General features: G+C 42.3%; 1 protein-coding gene across 1 annotated transcript in view; it reads left to right on the top strand.

Moving 5' to 3' along the window:
* The window catches only part of CNTN2 (contactin 2), a 211,473-nt gene that overhangs the window by 109,658 nt on the left and 77,524 nt on the right, over positions 1–24,291 (top strand). Inside the window, exons 7-8 of the mRNA XM_082245194.1 lie at positions 3,889–3,991; positions 18,633–18,808. Coding sequence (XP_082101320.1) covers positions 3,889–3,991; positions 18,633–18,808 — 279 coding nt within the window. The remainder of the gene's footprint in view (positions 1–3,888; positions 3,992–18,632; positions 18,809–24,291) is intronic.

The raw sequence follows: 24,291 nt of genomic DNA, 5'->3' as shown, positions 1-24,291 counted from the left end.
ATCTCAGAGCTGGCCCAAGGAGTGCATGTGTGTAATGGTATATTGGGACTTGTTTATAATGGTATTATGTCAGTTCTTTTTAAATATGAATTTGCAGTCTGATGTGATAAGCATCTCTCCAGTGCCTGACTCCTAGCCATTTCTAGATGTCAAACACAAGAATTCACAACAAATACAATAAATGATGTCAGCAACCAGAGATCTTTGAAGTGGGCTGTTGTAAAAATGTTGGAGGAATAAAAAGATGTAAATAACATGCTAATCTAAGTTGTAATCTTCAAATGCCTTTATAACTAAAAATAGGAGAAAAATATTTTTTTACTGCAGTGAATTGAAAAAGGGTAAGGAGATTTACAAACACATATACTGTAATAGTTTAACATTATAATACCTTTGAGATCCTAAAACCAAAACCAACTTTGCATTTTACAGTTTCTATAATAAAGAGCAAAGTGGGAGTCCTGATACTATTAGTGAAAAACTTTGTGTTCACAGATGAATTATTGATTTATAACAAAATTGCATTTGGAACAAAGTCCTTCAGAATCATAGCACATCAGCTAATAATAGCAAAAGAGCAAAGAAAATTAAAGTCTGTACTTAACTCAGTTGCACAAAGTGATACTTTTGAATATATTTAAACAAATTTTAATTTTTGAGGCCAGTCCTTTCTACTAAACACAAGCTTTAGCAATAATATGTATACGGCTTGGATAAAGACATGAACACCTATACATTGCTAGCAACATGGATAACCTAGTGCTAGGGCTCTGAGTTTGCCTGGACTTATTGAAAAATAATATAGATGGTTCTCTTTGTAGAGGATTTTAGAAATGTACAGTACAGTCATTTGATCTCTGGTTATTCTTATATGGTTGCCAATGGTGTAACAATTTGCAAAGCAATTTACATCTTATACAGTAACACAGTTGCCCACTTTCAAATGGACTTGATATTATAGACAAAAGGTACCCACAAAATGAGTAAATTCAGTGGGCAGAGTTGAAAAACTATATACAGAAATTCAAATTAGAATACAAACAGAAGCAATTTCAAATGACTACACTAGAAGCCATAACTGCCACAGCTAACTCATGGAGGGTGTGATGGTAGGGAGGTCTGAAAAAACACCATACTGTGTGGCGAGGAAGGGGGGGACGGGAAAGTGGTGTTGAACACAATGCTGGCCTACTTATACAAAAAATCTAAAGTTGGTAAGATTAAAATCTCCTGTCTGTGTAGCCATGAAAGTCAGAACATATAGCAAAAAGCAACTTAGAAAGAATACAAAGGTTCGTAAGCCTTAAGAAGGACTTACAGTATAATGAAACCTTGTAGTAACTATACATGTTGTAAATGGTCTTTTTTCTGTTTAGCAATACAGAACTGTAAGGCTGGAGTATTGGTAAATAGCTGAACTCTGCAGAGTTAACTTTCATACATACTCTATAATTTCTACTGTAATAGTGTTACCTTCCCAAAAAGTGGCTACAATAATGTGTAAGAAGATGCAAACCAGATAAATATGATATATAACTATAGCACAGAAGTCTAGAAGGCTATAAGGGTACATTAGATCTCCTAGAAGAAACATGCATACAGTATATGTCATTTTTGATCTCTAGCAACCCAAAACTTGATTTTCATAAATGATTTGCTGGTTTATGGGTTGTGAAGACTTGTCCTTTAAAACTTTAGACTTACCCAGTATAATTTGTATTAATTGTGTTTTCACTGGGCATTATGAAATACTCCAGCACACCTACAACACACTCCTCAGACTTCCCTAAGAAAAGCAGTGTGGTGCTTTTGTTTTTTTAACAACAGAGCTAGTAAGAATGACTGAGAGTCACTTTGAGGCCTAGTGACTCTTGCAATATCAGATTAGACTTAATCTTTAGTGATCCAAACTGCACTGTAAGATCAAGTCTGCTCTACTAAAGTATTTTTTACGTTTAAACCTTTTAATGTTTATTGTTGCTTATGTTTATTTGGTAATACCATGTCTGTAAATATTTTTTGCATTCTTTTCATTAAACAATATTTTAAAAATTGTTAAGGTTTACATCCAGTCACATCTTCAGTCTTGCAGAGTTTTTTAGGCTCCTCTTTTGTACTGAATTTGCTAACTCCCAGTGTCCTTCTCCCAGTGTGAGTTAAAGGCTGGAGCATGTCATATATAGCCTGCCTCCCAGCTAAGGGAAATCTAGCATCATCTAGCCTTCCGTCCCCATCCTTAGTGTATATGTTCTTTCCCTGTCAATCATTCAATTTCCTTTATGAAGGCTCAGCATCACTGGTTAGCTTTACCTAGAATATTCTCCATGCAAATACAGCCTTCCTAGGAATGCTCATTTCTCCAGACTGACATTTGCCCATCAAGGTGTTTTTAGAATTTGTATAAAAGAAAAAAAAAGTTTCACGCTGGAACATTAGCATGCTATTATATTTCAAAAGAACCCATGCTGATGCCTCCTCTAAATTAATGATGGGGACAGAGATCACCTACGCTCAAACACAGAGGGAGGTATTTCATATCCTCAAAGAAACGTCAAGGAATATAAGCTCAGTGGCAATCTGTGGAATCAAAACATTTGCAAACATTCTTGAAAAATTTTCTTGCAGCTGTCCAAGCTAGGTTTCAAATATGATATTAGGCCAGCATTAACTTAACACTGAAGGAACTTAAAAGCCTAGGAAGCTCTTTCTAGTTATGATACCTGGTACCCTCCCAAAAACTGCCATTTAAAGACAAGGGTTATTGGTAAAGCATTTGAGATTCAAGTGTATTTAACTATGTCTAGCTTTCATATTTCAGAAAAAACACAGTTGCAACAGGGGCAAACACATAGAACTTCTTATGCAGAATTGGTTAATTTTGATAACCCAATATTCAGAGGTAAAAGGTTGGTGATTTCCAATTCCATGAAAAAAGCAAATTATTATATTAAATGCACAAGAGACATATTGGAGTCGAGAAATGTGAAAACAGACCTGGTGATATACTCTATTGGGCGGGACTGAATGCATAAAATAAAGAAATAATGCACAAATGTCCACTAAGCTGGCCGCATCACCGTTTTAATCCTAGATAACCTATAATCATCCATATCAAAAAAAGTTGCATCAGATTTTTTATTTAGACAGACATCCCACGGCATATTTTGGTTTATGAATTATTGAAACCAACCTTTGGCACTGTAAATTTTTCTCCATTGCAATTGAGAAATTAAATATAATTTTCCCTAGACCTACAATTTCAAAAGAGTTTGTCTCAACTTTGTGGATACTCCAACTCCACAAATGGGTCCATTTGGCACACAAGTAAAAACTAGTTCTGTGCACACAAATGCATTGGTGCCAGAAAATAGCCACATGTGATTTATAAAATCTACTGGGTGATGAATTTGCTTTGCATTTTTTTTTACATTTGCTTTGTATAATTCTTTCGAAAAGAAAAAAGGAATATATACTATGAGGATACTGTGAGGAGCATTAGGTGACACACTAAGATGTTTATGTTTGTAATGTCATACTGGGATTTATTTCTCAAGCCACACCATAGCCATTTACCCATTTACAGAAAGGTAGCATGTGCATAAATGTACTCAAACCAGAAAGGACGTGTAACATAGAACAAAAATTAGAGGCATTTTAAATATTTAGCTTCCAATGGTAACTTTGTACAGGTAAATAGGTGGTATCCTTAAACATAACTAGGGTTAATAAAATAGGATAAAGTATACATTTAAGCCAATAAATCATAAGATACAGTATAAAATCATGGTATAAGGTGTGACATGTTTTAACATTAGTAATCTTTGTTTTAATGCTGGGAATCAAACTCATGAAATATATATAACCAGTTTAATGTTTTATGTTTTGTAGCTGAGCCACGTTTGTATGCACCAAGTATTAAAGTACGCTTCCCTGTTGAGACATACACCCTTGTAAGGCAATCAGTGACATTGGAGTGCTTTGCCTTTGGAAAGTAAGTTACCTTTAATAGATAAGCCATGTTTACATAACAAATAAAGAATGCAGATTGAAACAATTATTAGTGGATGTGGTGTACCTGGATTTCGCTAAGGCGTTTGATACAATTCCCCACACCGCTTAATTTATAAAATAAGGTCTGCAGGCATCGACCACAAGGTTTGCTCTTGGATACGGAACTGGCTAAAAGGGCGTGTCCAAAGGGTGGTAATAAATTACGCATACTCAGACTGGTGGTAAGTGGGGTCCACCAAGACTCAGTCCTGGGACCAACCTTGTACAATTTATTCATAAACAGCATTGAGGGCGGGATCAGTAGTTCTATATCAGTTTTTGCAGATGACACAAAATTGGGCAGGGCAATAACTGCACAGCATGAAGCAGATATCCTACAGAATGACCTGGACAAAATAACAGAGTGGGCAACGACATGGCAAATGAGGTTTAATGTGGAGAAGTGTAAGGTTTTGCACTTGGGGACTAAAAACATAAAAGCACAATACACTTTAGGTGGGGAACCTTTGGGGGAATCAAAAATGGAGAAGGATCTGGGAGTCTTGGTAGAGGATAGACTAAGCAATAGCATGCAATATCAAGCAGCAGCTGCCAAAGCTGGCAGAATATTAGCATGCATAAAGAAAGGGATGTATTCCAGAGATAAAACTATAATCCTACCACTTTATAAAACTCTGGTCCGACTGGAGTATTCTGTCAAGTTCTGGTCGCCAGTCCTTAGGAGGGATGTGTTGGAGCTGGAGAGAGTCCAGAGAAGGGCAACTAAACTAATTAGGGGATTGGATGACCTTAATTATGGAGAGCGTCTACAATTGCTTAATTTAGTCTCCCTGGAGAAGAGACGTCTGAGAGGGGACATGATAGCAATTTATAAATACCTCAATGGTGATCTCAGCATAGAAAAAAAGCTATTCAGTCGCAAGGATTGCATAAGGACTCGAGGGCATACAATGCGATTAGAGGAGAAGCGTTTTAACCTCAGGCAACGCAGGGGGTTCTTTACAGTTAGGGCTACAAGATTGTGGAATTCTCTACCACAAGAGGTAGTTTCTGAGGGAAGTATGGCTACTTTCAAAAGACTCTTGGATGTACATCTCAAGGATCAGAACATTCAGGGGTATGAGAGATGATTACGGCCATACACACCTACACAGGTTGAACTGGATGGACTATTGTCTTTATTCAACCTCAACTACTATATTACCAGTAAACTTCCTAAAAGGCTGGGCAATTTAAATATAGCATATGATGGGAAAAAAAACACTTAAATAGAGGTTACCATCAGTGACTTCACAAAGATCACTAGATTCATAAAAAATGGCAGTTGAAATTGTACACAAATATTCACTTTTCTATAAAAGCCAAGTTTTGTCCCAACGTTCTCTTCTCATTAAGGCTTCCTAATGGTCATTTAATAGAAACCTGACTGACTTATACTAAGGATTGTGAGGCAGAAGGAGAGCATTAAAACTCAAGCATTTTATTTATGCAAATATTGACTTTTTCACAAAAGTCAAGCTTTGTCTCTTCTTACCTTCCTTATGAGGCTTTCTGTTGGTCCTTTAACTACTTGCCTACTGGGCACTTATACCCCCCCCCCTCCTGCCCAGGCCAATTTTAAGTGTTCAGTGCTCTCACAGTTTGAATGACAATTACTCATGCAACACTACCCAAATTCAATTTTTGTCATTTTTTGGGTTTGTCTGTTTTTTTATTGTTTCCGCTATAGATGAAAGAAGGGCAAAAAAAATGCATTTTAGATAGTTTTTGAAAATGTAATAATCCTGATGTACTGACTGCCTATCTTATTACTTGAGGCCCTAACAATCCAGGACAGTACACATATCCCTCTAATGACTTATTTTTTGAAAGTAGACATTCCAAGGTATTTTCCACAAAATTGTCATGTTAACAAGTTATTTCTCACACATAGCATAGGCATAATAGAAACTACACCCCAAAACGCATTCTTTTACTCGCTCTGAGTATGGCGATACCACATATGTGAGACTTTTCCACAGCCTGGCTACATAGAAATGCCCAACATGCAAAGAGCACCTTCAGGCATTCTAGGAGCATAAATTACACATCTAATTTCCTGACTCCCTATTACAATTTTGAAAGCCCTGGAGCACCGGGACTATGGAAACACCCAAAAAATAGCCCCATTTGAGAAGCAAATACCCCAACATATATTTCTATGTAGCATAATGAGTCTTTTAAACATGTCACTTTTTCCACAAGTTTTCGGAAAACGTGGAAAGAAAATTAAAACATATTTCTTTTTACACAAAGTTGTAAATTTGTAAGTTTTTTCTAACACATAGCATGCAGATACCAAAAATTACATCCCAAATTACATTCTGCTACTCATTCTGTGTATGGCAATACCACATGCGTGAGATGATGCAATCATGCAATCATTTACAGCCAATCAGCAGTCCGGGCAGCTATGTGATACAGAATGTAGTATGTCTAATGATGTTTCTGGGTGCAATGAATGGAAGGTTTCTACAGCAGGAGCAAGCTGTCCATGTAGTAAGAGACACTGGGAACAATATCCTGATCTGAAGCACGCCACATTTTTGTATTTTACCATTTTATAATTTTTTGATAGCACTGCACTATATGTATATTTAATGTTTGGGTGGTTTGTCTGTTGACCCATGCTAGCAGCTGTTTTATCACTTATTACTTATGTTTGTTTGTATACATTTATATCTAGTGCGGATTTTTTGCACTTTCTTTGTTTGATTCATACTACAGGTATTAGGTCCGTACAGGCAGCAGGCAGAAGCATGATTAATTAACAGGCCAGGGTAAGTCGGCAGCAGGCAGAAACATCAGGCTTAGGGCCTTGGTCAGGAAAGACCTGTGCACAGGGGTAGAGGGATAGAGGCTTCTTCTCATCTCTTTCTTTGAAGCCTTCAGTCTCCAGGCCCTAATCCAGGAATTACAAAACCTGGAGAAAACCAAAAATGTAGTTTTCTCCACTCTGAAAAACTATTTCGAAGCCCTTCACATATGTGAAACCCCTGTGTTATCTTGAATCCCACTACTATAATAGATTAGTCCAAATGGCAGGCATTCAGGTGGAAGGCAGAAAGGTGGCAAGCAGAGGCATCGTCAATAAACAGGCTAGGGTCAGTTCAGGAGCAGACAGAGGTATGATCAGTTCAGGCAACAGGCAGAGGCATGGTCAAATAACGAGCCAGGGTAAATTCAGGTGCAGGCAGAGGCATGGTCAGTTTAGGTAGCAGGCAGTGGCATGGTCAAGCAACAGGCTAGGGTCAGTTCAGGAACAGGTAGAGGCATGAGGAGTGTAAAGGCAAATGGCAGGAATTTAGAATTATGTTCATCATACTTCACTAATACTGTAGAGAAGTAGAAACAGTCACCTATGCAGAGGCCTGGTTGGGAAGAACACTGGGGACAATTTTTAGCTAATGTCTCGCAGTGGCGGCTGGTGAAGTTTTAAGATGGGGGGCGCAAGACCCTGCCCTTCCATTTTGACCCCTCCCGTTTCTCAGAAGCTCCACCCCTTATAGACTCCACCCATTTTGTCCCCTGTATTTTGCTTGCGTGAACAAATTCTCCCAATATATCACATATTAAGGGGTCCATCAGTACTAGTATATCCCATAATAGGGAGCAGGGGCCCTATTATGGGATATACTGTGAGAGACACCCTATTATGGGATACACTGACTGAGAGTGGCACAAACCCCACAGTACAGACCCCCTAGCACAAACCCCACAGTACAGGCCCCCTAGCACTAATCCCACAGTACAGGCCCCCTAGCACAAACCCCACAGTACAGGCCCCATAGCACTAATCCCACAGTACAGACCCCCTAGCACTAATCCCACAGTACAGACCCCCTAGCACAAACCCCACAGTACAGACCCCCTTTCAATATAGTGACCAGTATAAATGCCCCCTTTCAATGCAGTGACCAGTATAAATACCCCCTTTCAATGCAGTGACCAGTATATATGCCCCCAATGCAGTGACACTGACCAGTATACATGCCCCCAATGCAGTGACACTGACCAGTATATATGCCCCCAATGCAGTGACACTGACCAGTATATATTCCCCCAATGCAGTGACACTGACCAGTATACATGCCCCCAATGCTGTGACCAGTATATATGCCCCCAATGCAGTGACCAGTATATATGCCCCCAATGCAGTGACACTGACCAGTATACATGCCCCCAATGCAGTGACACTGACCAGTATATATGCCCCCAATGCAGTGACCAGTATATATGCCCCCAATGCAGTGACCAGTATATATGCCCCCAATGCAGTGACCAGTATATATGCCCCCAATGCAGTGACACTGACCAGTATATATGCCCCCAATGCAGTGACCAGAATATATGCCCCCAATGCAGTGACCAGTATACATGCCCCCAATGCAGTGACACTGACCAGTATATATGCCCCCAATGCAGTGACACTGACCAATATACATGCCCCCAATGCTGTGACCAGTATATATGCCCCCAATGCAGTGACACTGACCAGTATATATGCCCCAATGCAGTGACCAGTATATATGCCCCCAATGCAGTGAAACTGACCAGTATATATGCCCCCAATGCAGTGACCAGTATATATGCCCCCAATGCAGTGACACTGACCAGTATATATGCCCCCAATGCAGTGACCAGTATATATGTCCCCAATGCAGTGACACTGACCAGTATATATGCCCCCAATGCAGTGACCACTATATATGCCCCCAATGCAGTGACACTGACCAGTATACATGCCCCCAATGCAGTGACCAGTATATATGCCCCCAATGCAGTGACCAGTATATATGCCCCCAATGCAGAGAAGTGGCTGGGAAAGCTGCAGCCCTCTAACCTCTCTCCGTGCGTGGTGTTAGTGGGGGAGTCCTGTGCTGAGCTACGGTGTGGAGGGATGAGTGAGCCCATCGGCGGCGGCGCCATCTTGAGTGGCAGTGTATGTCGGGCTGTCGGCTTCAGAGTCCGGACTGGATGGCTGCGGTGCGGCTGCGGGTGTCTTCCGGCTTGTGGCTTGAGTCCTGAGTTTGGGGCTGCTGCGGTGAGTCGACTCGCTGGGTTACCGGTCCGGGCTGGGAAAGGCGACTCCTGGACTCCTGTCCGACGACTCCTCTCTCTGCCTCTCTGCGCCGGGAACGGAAGCCGGAAGGTGATCGTGACGCCGGGGCGGTGCACCACCCCCACGCGTCACATCACCAGATCCATGTCCTCCTGTGATTGGTCCAGGCTGGAGTCTGGACCAATCACAGCCCGGACATCAGAAAAGTGGGGGGTGTCGAGCGCATTGCTCTGCGCCCCAATGACCCCCAGGAGAGCACCAAGCGGCGCCTCTGCCAGCCGAGGGTGGGGTCAAAAACCCCTAGCACTAATCCCACAGTACAGGCCCTTGGAACACACACCACAGTACAGGCCCCCTAGCACAAACCCCACAGTACGGGCCCCCTAGCACTAATCCCACAGTACAGGCCCCCTAGCACAAACCCCACAGTACAGACCCCCTAGCACAAACCCCACAGTACAGGCCCCCTAGCACAAACCCCACAGTACAGACCCCCTAGCACAAACCCCACAGTACAGACCCCCTAGCACTAATCCCACAGTACAGACCCCCTAGCACAAACCCCACAGTACAGACCCCCTTTCAATGTAGTGACCAGTATAAATGCCCCCTTTCAATGCAGTGACCAGTATAAATGCCCCCTTTCAATGCAGTGACCAGTATATATGCCCCCAATGCAGTGACACTAACCAGTATACATGCCCCCAATGCAGTGACCAGTATATATGCCCCCAATGCAGTGACACTGACCAGTATACATGCCTCCAATGCAGTGACACTGACCAGTATATATGCCCCCAATGCAGTGACACTGACCAGTATATATGCCCCAATGCAGTGACCAGTATATATGCCCCCAATGCAGTGACACTGACCAGTATATATGCCCCCAATGCAGTGACCAGTATATATGCCCCCAATGCAGTGACCAGTATATATGCCCCCAATGCAATGACACTGACCAGTATATATGCCCCAATGGAGTGACCAGTATATATGCCCCCCAATGCAGTGACACTGACCAGTATACATGCCCCCAATGCAGCGACCAGTATATATGCCCCCAATGCAGTGACCAGTATATATGCCCCCAATGCAGAGAAGTGTGTGGTGGGATGAGTGAGCCTGTCGGCGGCGGCGCCATCTTGAGTGGCAGTGTGTGTCGGGATGTCGGCTTCAGAGTCCCGGATGGCTCCAGCTCGGCTGCGGGTGTCTTCCGGCTTCTGACTTGAGTCCTGAATTTGGGGCTGCTGCGGTGAGTCGACTCGCTGGGTTACCGGGCCGGGCTGGGGAAGGCGACTCCTGGACTCCTGTCCGACGACTCCTCTCTCTGCCTCTCTGCGCCGGGAACGGAAGGCGGAAGGTGATCGTGACGCCGGGGCGGTGCCCCGCCCCCACGCGTCACATCACCAGATCCATGTCCTCCTGTGATTGGTCCAGGCTGGAGTCTGGACCAATCACAGCCCGGACATCAGAAAAGTGGGGGGTGTCGGGCGCATTGCTCTGCGCTCCAATGACCCCCAGGAGAGCGCCAATCTGCGCCTCTGCCAGCCGAGGGTGGGGTCAAAAACCCCACCCCCCATACCCAGCACATAGTCCGGCGCCCCTAGTGGGCGAAAAATAGACACGTTTTTTTTTATTTAATCTTTTTCTTTCTTCTTTTTTTGGGGGGCGGCGCCCCTGCGCCCCCTATTGGCTGGCTGCCACTGATGTCTCGTCTAACCCCCCTAGAGCACATCCAACATTTTATTTTGATGTCTTTAGCCTGTTTCTCTGAGAGGGACTTTATTGGGAAAATGGGGTTCGTGGAGTCTGCTCACTGCATCTGAGCGAATGCTTTCTGCTGAGCCTTCTGGGTACAAAAAGGCAGTGCCAAACTCCTCCTAATAGCTAAGAAAGGATATGGGTCTCTCAGAGGATTTGCGTACATCACATATGAATTATAAACGACCAAATTCTAAAGATAAATGGAGACTTTCTTGTAACATAGGTGGGTTCTTCTTGTAGCAAGATAGGGCTGGATTATCTGATCATTAAATTCATCTCCCCCTATGAACATGTTGTATTTATGCGTACATTCTTGTTTCTAGAATGGGTCATTCCTTCCAGAGATTTGCACAGAGGTGTCATTGTGAATCAAAGAAAGCATTTAGATGTCTCTTTTGTCCCACTACTTCATAGCAAATACTTCTTTGTTCTGCAAACTTACCGCCTCCCCTCTGTGTAGTTTTGTATTCACCAGCCTTTGCAGGAAGCCCTTCCTGTTAGCTCTTACTGTGCCACATGCTAAAATTTTCTTCCAGTGAATATTGCGGAAAAGGGGCAAACCGGTATATTAATTATCAACATAGAGATAATAACCCTTTTAAAAGAGTGGTAATACAAGGTCCAAAACGACTTTTCCACTTGATCAAGTTTTACCCCATATTGGGTCCTTTGACTGGGGATGAACTGCTACAAGCCCAGCCTGCCACTCAACTGGACAAGTGACTCATCTGCACAGAAATTTTTTTTCAGAAGTGGCAACATTTTATATAATTTATCATATGCTGGGTCATTTTGGAGAGGGCACTTGGTATTATCACTAAAACAGAGGAACCGAATGATCATTAAATATCTTGTTCTTGGAATAACTGATGAATAAATGTGTGATGGATGGGGTGGGTGAACCAGTAAAAGTGTAATTCTTTTTTTTTTTTTGGGAGTCCCATAATAAATGTGAGGCCCAAAAAGATTTTAAATTCCTCCACTTTTAACTGTTTCCATTCATAGGGACGGGCATAACTTGATGTTAGGTTGTTGGCTATAAATTGTTGGGTATAGGGGTTGCACTGGTCCACAATTGAACGTAATAAGTCATCTGTGAAAACTAAATTTAAAAAGTCAATGGGTGCAAAATATTTTGTGTTGATCTGGACACCTGGCTGTGCATTAAAGGGGGGAGATTAGCTGCTCCTGAGTTAGGGGGGGGGAGCAATAGAGGGTTTTAATGTGCTTCTGGTAGGCTGGTATGGGCCCTAACCCTTTGGGGCTGATGTGACACCCCACTAGTACCTGGCTTTGTTGCAGAGGTACTCCATTTCTGGTGGATGCCACTGTGTTACTGGTGGATGCCACTGCACTACTGGTAGTAGCCTGCTCCTCGCAAGAATGCCTTTGTTTGTTTGCACTGATGGGTGCTGATGAAGCTGCTCCAATCAGTCTGCACTGATGGATGCTGATGGGGCTTCTTTGATGAGGCTGCACTTCTGGATGCTGATGGGAATGCACTAATTGTGCTAGTGAGACTACACTGATAGGTGCTGGTGAGGTGCTGCTCTAATGAGGCTGCACTGATAGATGCTGGGGAGGCTGCGCTAATCAGTATGCACTGATGGGTGCTGATGAGGCTTCTCTGATAAGGATGCACTAATGGGTGCTTATGAGGATGCACTAATGGGTGCTGATGAGGCTGCACTGATAAGTGCTGATAAGGCTGCACTGATAGATGCTGAAGAGGCTTCGCTGATAGGTGCTGAAGAGGTTGCACTGATAGGTACTGATGAGGCTGCTCAGATGTGCACTGATGTGCACTTATGAGGTTGAACTGATAGGCACTGATCAGGCTGTACCAATGGGATTTGATGTGCACTGATGAGGTTGCACTGATGTGCACTAATGCACTGCACTGAGGCTGCACTGATGGGCGCTAATGAGGGTCCACTGATGAGGCAGTAGTGATAATCAGCACTGATTTGCACTGATGAGGCAGCACTGCTGGGCACTGTAAAGAACTTGAAATAAAACAGTTATTCGCTATCTGGCACAGATACTGTATGTCTCCTTCCCTCACATTCCATCTCTGTGTGAGGGAAGGAGAGCTGCCAGCTCCCGATGTGTTTACATTTGTTCTTGTGATCACGTGGTAAAAGGCTGATGTGATTGGCCTGATCTGTGATGCGCTGCGTCTAAGGCACACAGTGATCACAGATCCTTGTCGTCGCGTGCCCCAGGAGGCGTGGGAAGCGCAGTTGCAGGAGGACGTCAATAGATGCCTTCCCAGAACTGAGCAAAAATATTGAGATTTACTAGTCTATACTAGTAGATTTACAAAAAAATTTTTGATATGTGGTTTTGACTGGAGGAAATCTCTGCTTATATGTTTTCATCATATTCTCAGAATGAATTCCCTTAGTCACTTTAAGTGCTGGTTCACATGTATGCGATGCCGGAACCCTGCAAATCCACTGCACATCGCATTCAACGATGTGCAGTTCACACTGCCATATGCGAATCGCTGGGGGTTTTAATACAGAGTTAATGATGCCCCTAGATCAGTTAGCATATCGCAGTGCGAACTGTCAGTTCGAACATGAATCAGATCGCATAGGTGTGAACTCCCATGCGATACAATTCTGGTGCGGACCCAAAAAAAGTGTCCGATTGCGATATCAATTCAGTCATACAATCTGTATGGCTAAATTTGCATCACACAGACATTGCATGTGATCTGCAGAGCAGTGAGCTCCGAACCACATGGGATGTCTGTCATCACACATATGTGAACCAGTACTTATATTGAGCAATGTGACAAAAGAAAAGGCAGGGGTCCTGAAAAACAGCACTCTATTGTTTGATACTACTGAACCCAACAATACCTACTTCACTAGGTGAACACCCAAATTGGGACATAAATTGTAGATGGCTAATAATATATTGGGAGCAATCCACCTGCATTTAGTCTGTACACCTGGTGTCAAAGGTGGCTGTTTTGTATGGAACTGGATTATGCCTCAAGAAGAAAACAGATGAAGGCTGTCATGTGAGAACAAACTCAAGGCCTGTCACTCAGAAAGCTAGTAAAAGTCTCTTAGAGGGAGAGAAAAATGTGCACAGCACTTGAGGTGAATATAGTGATATAGGGGTTTGATTTTCAGTGACATGCTTTCAAAAGAGTCCTTAAAACAGGGAATGCCAAGCAGCTCCATTCCTTTTTGGGCACTGAGCCTGCTAAGGTGATTACAATAAAGACAGTTTATTTGAGAATAGTCATAATGAGGACTACATCGATGTCTTCAGAACAGATAAAAGCTTCAGTAAGCATAGTGTTTATGATATACAGTATTTTTACCTAATGGTTCCTCAGTTTTCCAATGATCACAGACGGACATCTCACCAAGAACTTAGCTGCTTGTGTTATCTCCTTATTATATTGGTCCACACATGGTTATATGGGATAAAAACAGTAGTGGGGAAACCACTGGGTCAGGTGCAGTGGCAGTCAAATCAAGTATAAGTAACCACCCTAGATCATTAACTCATCTAAAATTAGATGTGGATCAATAACCAAAATGTAATGAAACACTGCAAAGAAAGCATGGACAAAGCCATGCAAATAGGTAAACTGAGATCCTTGTAATGTAACTAGTGAAATACTTTATTGATTGAGACTAAAAGAAGAGACGCACTGTTGCAATAATAAATAACCAACTCCACCAAACACCAACATAGACAGTGACAAACAATGATAAATACACTATGTAAAACAAACAGATAATAGGGTGCACTGGTAGCAAGGAAATGATCCAGATCTGCTGTACATTTAGTTTTTTGATCTATTGACCCTGAAATTCATATGCAGCAAGCTCAATTCACAGTCACAAAGGTGTTAACCCCTGATGGGGGTAGTCCTTACCAGAGGCGTAACTAGAACCTTCAGGGCCCCGGGGCAAGAAACCATGAAGGGCCCCTCGGACCTCTGGCCGGGGGGGCCCTTCCCTTCAAGCCTGGGGCTCTTCCCACTGATCCTGGGGTCCTTTACTCACGTTGTGGGGCCCTTTATTACAGTACCGCAGCGGGACCCTTTCACAAATTCTGCAGTGGGCCCCTTTCCTTCCATCTTGGGGCCTGCAGCTACAGGAGGAAAAAGGAGTACAGTGATTTCTCTACATGCTGCCCCTGCCGCCCCTCCTATCCAGGTGTACAGGGGAGCTGCACAGGCCCCCTGGAGCATGGGGCCCGGTTGCGATTGCAACCCCTGCAACCCCTGTAGTTACGCCCCTGGTCCTTACCTTGCTTAGCTACACAGCAGATTTGGATCATTTCCTTGCTACCAGTGCACCTTATATGGGGGTCAAGAGTTCTGTTTGTTTTACATAGTGTATTTATCATTGTTTGTCACTATCTATGTTGGTGCTTGGTGGAGTTGGTTATTTATTATTGCAACAGTGCGTCTCTTCTTCTAGTCTCAATCAATATAGTATTTTACTAGTTACATTACTTGGATTTCAGTTTCCCTCTTTGCATGGTTTTGTCCATGCTTTCTTTGCAGTGTTTCACACATGGTTCTAGCCCAGACCAATCAAGTTGCTTACAAACTCTGAAACCCCAACTTTTTTCATGCCTCCATTTTTAAATCAGTGATACTTAACAAATATTACTGTAACTCTGGAGTTTTAAGGTCACATCCTGGTGTTTTAAAGATACATAAAGTCTACATTTCAAAGTCTCCAAGGTCGGCATGCTTTTTGTTTCAAGAAATTTAATAACACTTTCTCCTCAAGCTAGATTAACAACAATTTGGGGTATGGGATGCAACTGCTGGCTCAACTTTTATGATCGGTACACTGATCACCAACAGTATCTAGGGTCATAGGCAAAGGTCAGAACCCAAGTAACCCTGTTTATCCATTACTCTGAAGCCTAAATCGAATTTCTGCATACTCTTTAATGTATAGAATGTCAACTGGCAACAAGTACAAATACTCCACTTCTCGTCTGCATTGGTAAAACATTCATGCTGATCCTTGTGAGTTTCAGTTATTTTGTTTGAGCTGATATTGTGATTATAACCTCAGTTTATGGTCTAGTTATTTTTGTTAATTTGTTTGCTAATTGTCTTCGCCTTCTGCCTTCCATGACTTTGCTTGAACATTGCCTTCCCATTCTAATCTGGCCTGTCATATGATTCTCTAACTTAACAATTTGATGTTTAGATTCAATTACTTGCTTATGGGAGAAAACTGGGATGGCATACAATGAAATCCATAGTCAGTGTGTGGGCACTTAAAAAAAAAAAAAGCCAAAGTCTGTGCTTCAAGGGAGTGAGGTCAAAACTGATCAGTGGCAACAGTAGAAATAATAATTTATCCATGACTTGAGTGCATTTGTATTATAATATACAGTCTTTGCATTCCATTTTAACACCAAAGTTGTATATAATACAGTGAACTGTATATAGGAAACATTTAGGGGTCAACATGTATTATTTCCCATACTGGTTGAATGTTTTTAGCCTACAGTGTTAGGCTATTTCCTCTATTGGTGAATGTTAACTTTCAAGGTCAAATATTCATAAGGTTACTTTTCACTTAGAATGTTGGGGAATGTCAGGTGAAAGGCAACAAAGAAATTATTAAACACATATTACAAACATTACTGGTATTATTTGCTACGTTTGCATGACTTTTGAGACATTCAAAAATCAAACTTTTTTATAAACAGTCCCCTTAGATATATATACTATATTATGCAGTGTTTATGTATCTTGATATTATGTGGGTTCATTATCTTCCAATTTATTGTACTGTATACATTTCTTGTTATATCTTGCTTTTAACAAAATAAAAATTTGTTTATGGAAAAAAAAAAAAGACATGTTAACTTACAGTGTGCTATAGGGTGTATCAGTTACACTGTATCTATGTAAATGTATTACTTGCGTTACAGTGGTCCCGTAATGTTTGTAATCCACAGTTACACAGTACACTCTGGTCATTAGTTGAAGAAGCGGGGCTCATAATGCTGAGTGAGTGCTTTAATGGGTGGTTCCTCTGGCAGATTTTGATGATTTTGTGCTGAATCACTGGGTGCACCAGAGTGGCTGTAAGTCTTGGGGTGTTTCAGTCTCTTTTGCAGGTGGACAGTTTATAGGCAGGGGATATGGACAGGTAAGTATAAATGTCATTAGCTTGACATGTCCAATGTGCATACCATTTTATACTAAAACGCAGCCTGTAATGATGAATGGTCCTGCTCCTCCTAAGTTGAGTGTCCTGTTCCAATAAGGATGCTTGTATCCTTGAAAATAGTAACTGATGTCAAAGCAGATATTTTTTGACTTTTATACTGTATATCCTAATTATTTCTGGTGCCTACCAACCTCTCCTCCAGAGACTGTTTCCTTTTTAAAATGGCAGCTGTGAACAGGGATAAAAGTAAAGCCATTTTTTGCATTTTTGGATAGAATGTGGAAGAATAAGAACCCCTGTTTGTTTTTTAAGGCTGTAAATGTCACCACCATGGGGGATTCGCCCTCACTATTCTCTGGAGAAGAGACGATTGAGGGGGGATATGATATCAATGTACAAATACTGTACTGGCGACCCTAGCATAAGGAACAAACTATTCAGAGAAAGGAGATACAATAAGACACGTGGCCACTCACTAAAACTAGAGGAAAGGCGGTTTAACCTTAAAGGGGTTCTTCACTGTAAGAGCGGTAAGGATGTGGAATTCTCTTCCACAAGTAGTCGTATCAGCAGGAAGCATTGATAGTTTCAAAAAACTAGTAGATGGGCACCTTAGAGACAACAACATACAGGGGTATACGATGTACGGTTAAAAGCAAACACACACACACATCATAGGTGGAACTGGATGGACTGATGTCTTTTTTCAACCTCACTAACTATGTAACTAACTATGTAACTATGTAACTATTGGCCCTGTTGGCCATTGTCTCCAGTACATAAAGTGAAGGGAAAACTATATTTCATATTTTTATTTTCACACCAGAAAAAAATCAAAATACTTGAGATGGACCCTAATTTTTCCCTACTCTGTCCAAAATCTAAAGCTAAAGTTTAGGTATGATTGTATAGCATAGCTACATTCCAGCGTGGACCACTGTTAGTATGCTTATCTGATACCTGACCAAACCCTGTGTGAGCTGCACATCACTGTAGTAGTCGCCGCTATAACTGTGATAGCAGCAGTCTTCCAGGTCAGTGCTGACAGTGAGTCCTTTTGCATAATAACCACACGGGGTCGCTTGCACTGCTACCATTCAGAGGAAGCCTTGTATTTTTGTATTTGTATTTATTAAATACAAGGCTTTGTATGAACGTCCATAGTACCAAGCGGGTGACCCCATGTGGTTACTATGCAAAAGGGCATCCACTCAGCTCCAGACCTGGAGACTGCTGCTATCAATGTAGCAGCTGCACCACTACAGTGATTTTCAGCCTAAACAGGGATTGGTCAGGTATGAGCTATGTATACCTATATTGGTCCAAGCTGGATTAGTGTAACTATGCTTTAAAAATCATACCTAAGCTTCAGCTTTTAAATAATGGTTTTGGATTTACATACACATTGTGCTGCTAGAAATCTTTGAAGACAGCTTTTTTGAAGGATTAGCAAAAAATGCATGTTTACATAGCTATATTCCAGTATTGATATTGAGCTATTAAATACCATTACTGTTTATGTGACAGTTCTTGAATTTGTGTCATCACATGTCCTTTCCATCTCTCTATAGTCCTGTGCCTCGTATCCGGTGGAGAAAAGTAGATACATCACAGAATCCTCAGTGGTTTTCATCAGACCCAGTTTTGCATATACAAAGTGTCAGTTTTGATGATGATGGGACCTATGAATGTGAAGCTGAAAACTCGAAGGGGCGGGACACCCATCAAGGACGTGTTATAGTACAAGGTGAGCTACCATTTTGCTTAGATCATACATATATGCATTATTTTTGTTAGAAATGGATTCTCCCCTAAAAACTCTAAGCAAACAAATCTATAAATCACAATTTCACTAGCTTTCATCTACTACTTTCACTTATTTCAATAACTGCAGTTACTTTTTTATGAAGATTTGATATTTACAAGATGGTCAAAGCATAACTATTATAAAATCAGATTTAGTAGCAGTAATGAGAACTAAGTATGTTTTTAAACTCTACGAAAGGAAAACATAAAAAAAAAAAAAATCATTAGAATGAAGAAGTGTTGTCTCTAAAAAACCAACCATATACGGTTTAAATCTCGGCTGGCTCAGCAGAAACCATCCGAGATTTGAACCATGCTGTCATCTACCTTGTAGCAGAGCCTGACGTGCAGAGGGAGACCTCTCGTACGGCCCTGGCTCAGGCATCACTGGAGTTGCAACAGTAGATGCGAGAGCGCAGTGGGGTAAGAGTGCCTGCGCTGGTCTTCTGTTGCCAGCCGAGTAGCCTATGAGTCACTGGACAAGGCTGGATTGCTGAGCAGCAAGTAGAGGCAGGTACAATGGTGCGGATGCACAGCGGATGCAGGACAGCGTCAATAGGCACTGGATGGAGCAGGATATGCAAAAGACTGGAGCAGGTTCAGACTAGCCGGTTCAGACACAGATAATCAGATATGGTTCAAGCAGTAAGCAGAGAATAGTCGGTGTACAGGCAGAGGTTAGCAGCATGATATCAGGCAGTAAAGCAGGTATAGCAGAGTCTAGGCAAGCCAGGGCCAGGACTGGAGATAGCAAACATATTCAGACAAGCCAGGTCAATACAGGAATCAAATACAGGCACAGGAACAGAACTCAGGTAAAGCTGCTGATCAGACAGCACTGCACAAGTGCAGCTGCTGCCCTTATATATGCCATGCGCATAGGCTTTTGCATTTGGCAAATCTTTGTACGCACGCGCATGCGCCTGTTACCGGAATGTCCGTGACACATGCATGGGCAGGTTGATTGTACCCAAGTTGAGTTATCGATCAACTTGAGTTCAACCAGAACAAACAAAGAGCTGGGGGGGCACACCCTGAACATGCATTTCTAAAGCTGGTGCAGCTATGAACCAAGCAACATGCATATTTACAAAGAATAGCGCACACATGCAAAAGAAATGACTATCAAATATAAAGGCAATCAATAAATAAAAATGGGGATTTAGTCCCACCATATGGCCATATCGTGCTCAAGCCCACCACTATGTCAAAGTACCCCATTGAGTACAACCAGCATGTCAGATTTTTCTACATATGGTTATGGTAGTGGCTATAGCTGCTTGCAGTAACCATTGTTTTCTTCTGACAGGGAGCAATGCCTCTTGCACAATTCCCATCCAAGCACCCCTGGTGGTGGAGGCAGGGACTGCTAGAGCAGCAGAAGGATTTGGGTTCCAGGAAGTTAGTTCAGCAAAATTGAACTTGGAGGTACTAAGGTCTGATGAGCAGAAGTAAGAAGTCAGGTCACAAGCTGAGATCAGTAACAGCCAGGCAAGGAGGTACAGAATAACGTTCAGAGTCCAGGTCAGGGACAGGCAAGGGTCAGCAACATTCTGGCTGTGAAGTACAAAGTCAGCAGCCAGAATCTTAGTCAAAAGTCCAGTCCAATGTGGAGAAGCAGCAGACATGAGCAAGCAAAGAATATCCAGAGAAGAGTCAGACAGAGCCAGGTAAGTAACAGGACTAAGCAGGTTTTCAGGAACACAAGCCACAAGAGTAAAGCTGAAGACCATCCTGTAATGATATTAGGCAGGCCCCCAGACTTAAATAGGCTGACATATGCCAAGATCTGTAGGCGTGTCCGTGCTTCCACATGTGCACCGTGGGACGTGCTTACATGTGCAAGTCCAGCTGGATGTGCATGTCTCTGCACAAGTGCATGAAAATTAGCACAGCTGGCCTGAAGTTCCTTATACATGGTATATTTAAAGGGGATTTCTCTTTCTGGGCTAGTTACCTGGTAGGGAACATCAATGTGGCACTTTCCTTTTTAAAACAATAAGTGTTTTTTTTTCCAACCCTAAAAACTAAGTAACTATGTAATCATTCTTTAAATCATTATAACTGGGTTATTTGCAGCTACCTTCAGGTGATTGGACAGTGACAAAAAATGAAAGCTGTGGTTACATTCCCTTATATAACCTCTCCTACTCCCACCTAGCTTCAGTTTTTTTTGCTACTCTCCTTTGGTTGATAGACTTCTTCTTTCTGCTGAGAAACGTCCACCTTCTTCTATTGAAATTTTTAATCTCTTTCACTGGATGGTTTCTTTCCAGGATGATTACTTTGTCACTTGGCTGCCCATAGCCAATGTGGCTCCTCCGACAGCTTCTTGATCAGGGACTCCTCCACAAAGCCTTTGGGGACTTTTTTCTTGCTTTGCACTGCAGGAGAATTCTGCACATGCACCATCTCATCCCTGGGAGATTACTGCCCAGCAGTTTACACTCGCATGTCCTGGGTTACAGTACCCTACAGGTGCATTTATTGAAGCACCCCCATCCTGGTCCACTCCTGCAGAGGCCCTGAATAACCACCTGGGGACATTTTGTTCACAGGCATGGTAGACCATAAGTACAGAAATAAGGAGTCAGGTTGACTCAGTAGCTCAGGATTAGGTTTCAGCTCCCTTGGGAGTTGTAGTGCATCTGTGCAGGATCTATTTCCCTTTACTATGATGGTTGCCACTATTCTGACTCCCTTTCTTTTGTTATCCAAGGCTGATGGCTGCTGTGAAAGTTCTAGACTGGGAAAGAATGTTGTAATAAAGTGGTTTTAACCAAAAAAAAAACTAAGATTCTGTTCCTTTAAGCCACGTTGTATAGCACAGTGCTCGTGCTATGTAATTTACCCTTCCTATCTTGTAAAAACTTGGTTGATCCTGCCATTTCCTGTGTTCCCCTGTCTGTGCTGACCACGGCAATCATGGCTGCAGATTCATGATTACCGTGGTCAGTTTACATGCCTCAGTCATCCGCTGCTCTGACAGTCTCTCCCCTCTCCCCCTCCCTCCCTGTCAGCATGGGAGCGGCCCTCCTCCCCATCCTCCTGCCGCTATTCATCTGCATAATGCAGCAAATATACATGTACCCACTGCCTGAAAATCCAGCTAATTACTACTGTGTATTTGTTTTGTTTTTTAAATGAAAAGGCTAAATGCCTTTTCCCACACCACAGTCACGTGATCCCCCTGTGCTGGCCGACTGATGTTACAGTGGAATCTTGGCCCCCTCCTGCTTCTCTTCATAGATCGAGGCCAGCCAGCACAGGGGGATCACATGATTGCACAGCTGCGGTGTAAGAAAAGGTATTTAGCCATTTAATTTTAAAAAAATAAAACAAATACATTGTTGTTAATGGCAGCTAGCCTAAAGCTGCTAGCCTAAACAAGGCTATGAAGAGAGGAGGGGATCATGGTGAAGGATAGGAGGGATGGGGGTGGGGCTGGGAAGGCCTAGGCATGCCTGTCTAAGAAGGACCGATAACCTTTTCAGGAAGTGAAAGACAGCTTAGCAAATTCAGATAAAGGGAGATAGCGTTGTCAATAAAGAACAGGAAGAATCTGGTTGTCTAGTTTAGATAAGACTTTCTAAGATACACCAGCAACTAGCCAGAAAATGAACAATATCAAAGATAAAGATATTTAATATACTATTAATAGAAAATTTCTAATTTTTGACTGGAGTTTCCCTTTAAGATTATAATAAAAGACCAAATGGTGAAGTTTTTGCTAGAAAAACCTGATTTGAAGAGAGGCAAGTAAAAACAAAGGCGTAGCTGTGGATATAGTATGCTTTCTTTGCAAAACTGTTCCACTCAGTTCCTCCACACACTGATAATGTGTAAGTTAAAGTCTAGAGGCTTAGAAAATTCCGTTTTTAAATACATAGAAAACAGGCTAAAAGACTGTGAAATGTGAAGTTATGCACTTGGGAGATAAAAACATGCATGCATCATACATTCTAGGAGAACAGTTAAGAGAGTCAATGGTCAAGAAAGATCTGTGTGTTTTGGTAGAACATAGGTTTAACAATAGCATGCAATGCCAAGCTGTAGCTTCTAAAGTTAGCAAGATATTTTTTGGGGATTAAAAGAGGTATAAACTCCAGAGAGAGAAATTATTTTGCCCCTGTAGAAATCATTAGTAAAACCTCATTCAGAACAAGCAGTTCAGTTTTGGGCTCCTGTTCACGAAAGGGATATTGGAGAACTGGGGAAAATACAGAGAAAGGCAACCAAACTGACAAGAGGCATGAAGGCGCTCAACTGATTAGCTGAACCGAATTTGAGAAGAGGCAATTAAGGTGAAATAGGGTCAGCATGTATAAATACATAAGTGGTCCCTATAGTGAACTTGGTGTTGAGTTCAGGGCCGCTAATAAGGCAGTACAGCCAGCCCTCCTGTACTGGGCCCAGACCCCATCAGTTAAAAAGGGAGGCCTAGGCTCCTGCTGACCAGGGGGGCCAGCTGTAATGTCCTATTGCAGACACCGATCCTCTTCTGTCTCCTACTTCAGCACTGCCAGCTTCTCCTCCTCTACCTCCCTCTAGCTGCACTGCAGGGAGTTTGGTTCTAGCACATGCACCCCTCTGTGTGGCCCTTTACCCTGCAGCTCTGCCAGCTTCCCTTCTTTCCCACCGGCACACAGGGAGAGTAATTTACTGACCCATTCCTTTCCTGGAAGAACACAGTGAGTGATCAGTACCAATCACTCCTGTGTCCATTCAGCGCTGAAGCATAGTAAACTTTGTTTACTATGTGAATGAGCAAGAAGCCTCAGAGCACTTCCTATTCAATTATCTGTGCAGCTGAGGCTGCAGGGAAAGGGATTGATAAATCTATGTTCGCAGTCACTTTCGGTCAGTGGTCCCTGTCAGGAAGGCTTATGTGACGGTACTCTCTGTCACTGGGAGTGAAAGACAGGTACTTAATGGACACTGAGAATATGGTTTGGATTACTTCAAATGGGACAGTAATATTTATCAACCATATATCTCAAGAAACATATGAAGACTGCTTCACACAGTCAGACGCATAGCAGATGCTAATATCATCAGCTCACCCACCTGTCTTACACACATTGTTGAATATGCTAATTTACTCACCTGTTATCTACAATGGGTTCTGTGTTTACACTTATGATAATGTGTATTGTATTTCATGAGCTCGAGGATGGCAGTCTGCTAGTTAATTGGCTCAGGTTGATTAAATCACTGTCATCTGTTAGTTGCTGAGTGGAAATAGTATACTGTTTGAGTTGGTTGTTCCTTAGATATGTTAATTATATTTCTGTATACAATTTCATCTGCATAGGATAATGTAATCAGACACGTGACCTGGTGGGGTAATTTGATCAGGAGGGGAAAAAAATCGGTGCTAATTCAGAAAAAAAGTCTGTGAACCCACTCACAAATTAATATCAC

The sequence above is a fragment of the Pelophylax lessonae genome (assembly GCF_965119305.1).
Source record: "Pelophylax lessonae genome assembly, chromosome: 2".
NCBI lineage: Eukaryota > Metazoa > Chordata > Amphibia > Anura > Ranidae > Pelophylax > Pelophylax lessonae.
This window is presented reverse-complemented; position numbering and strand designations above follow the sequence as displayed.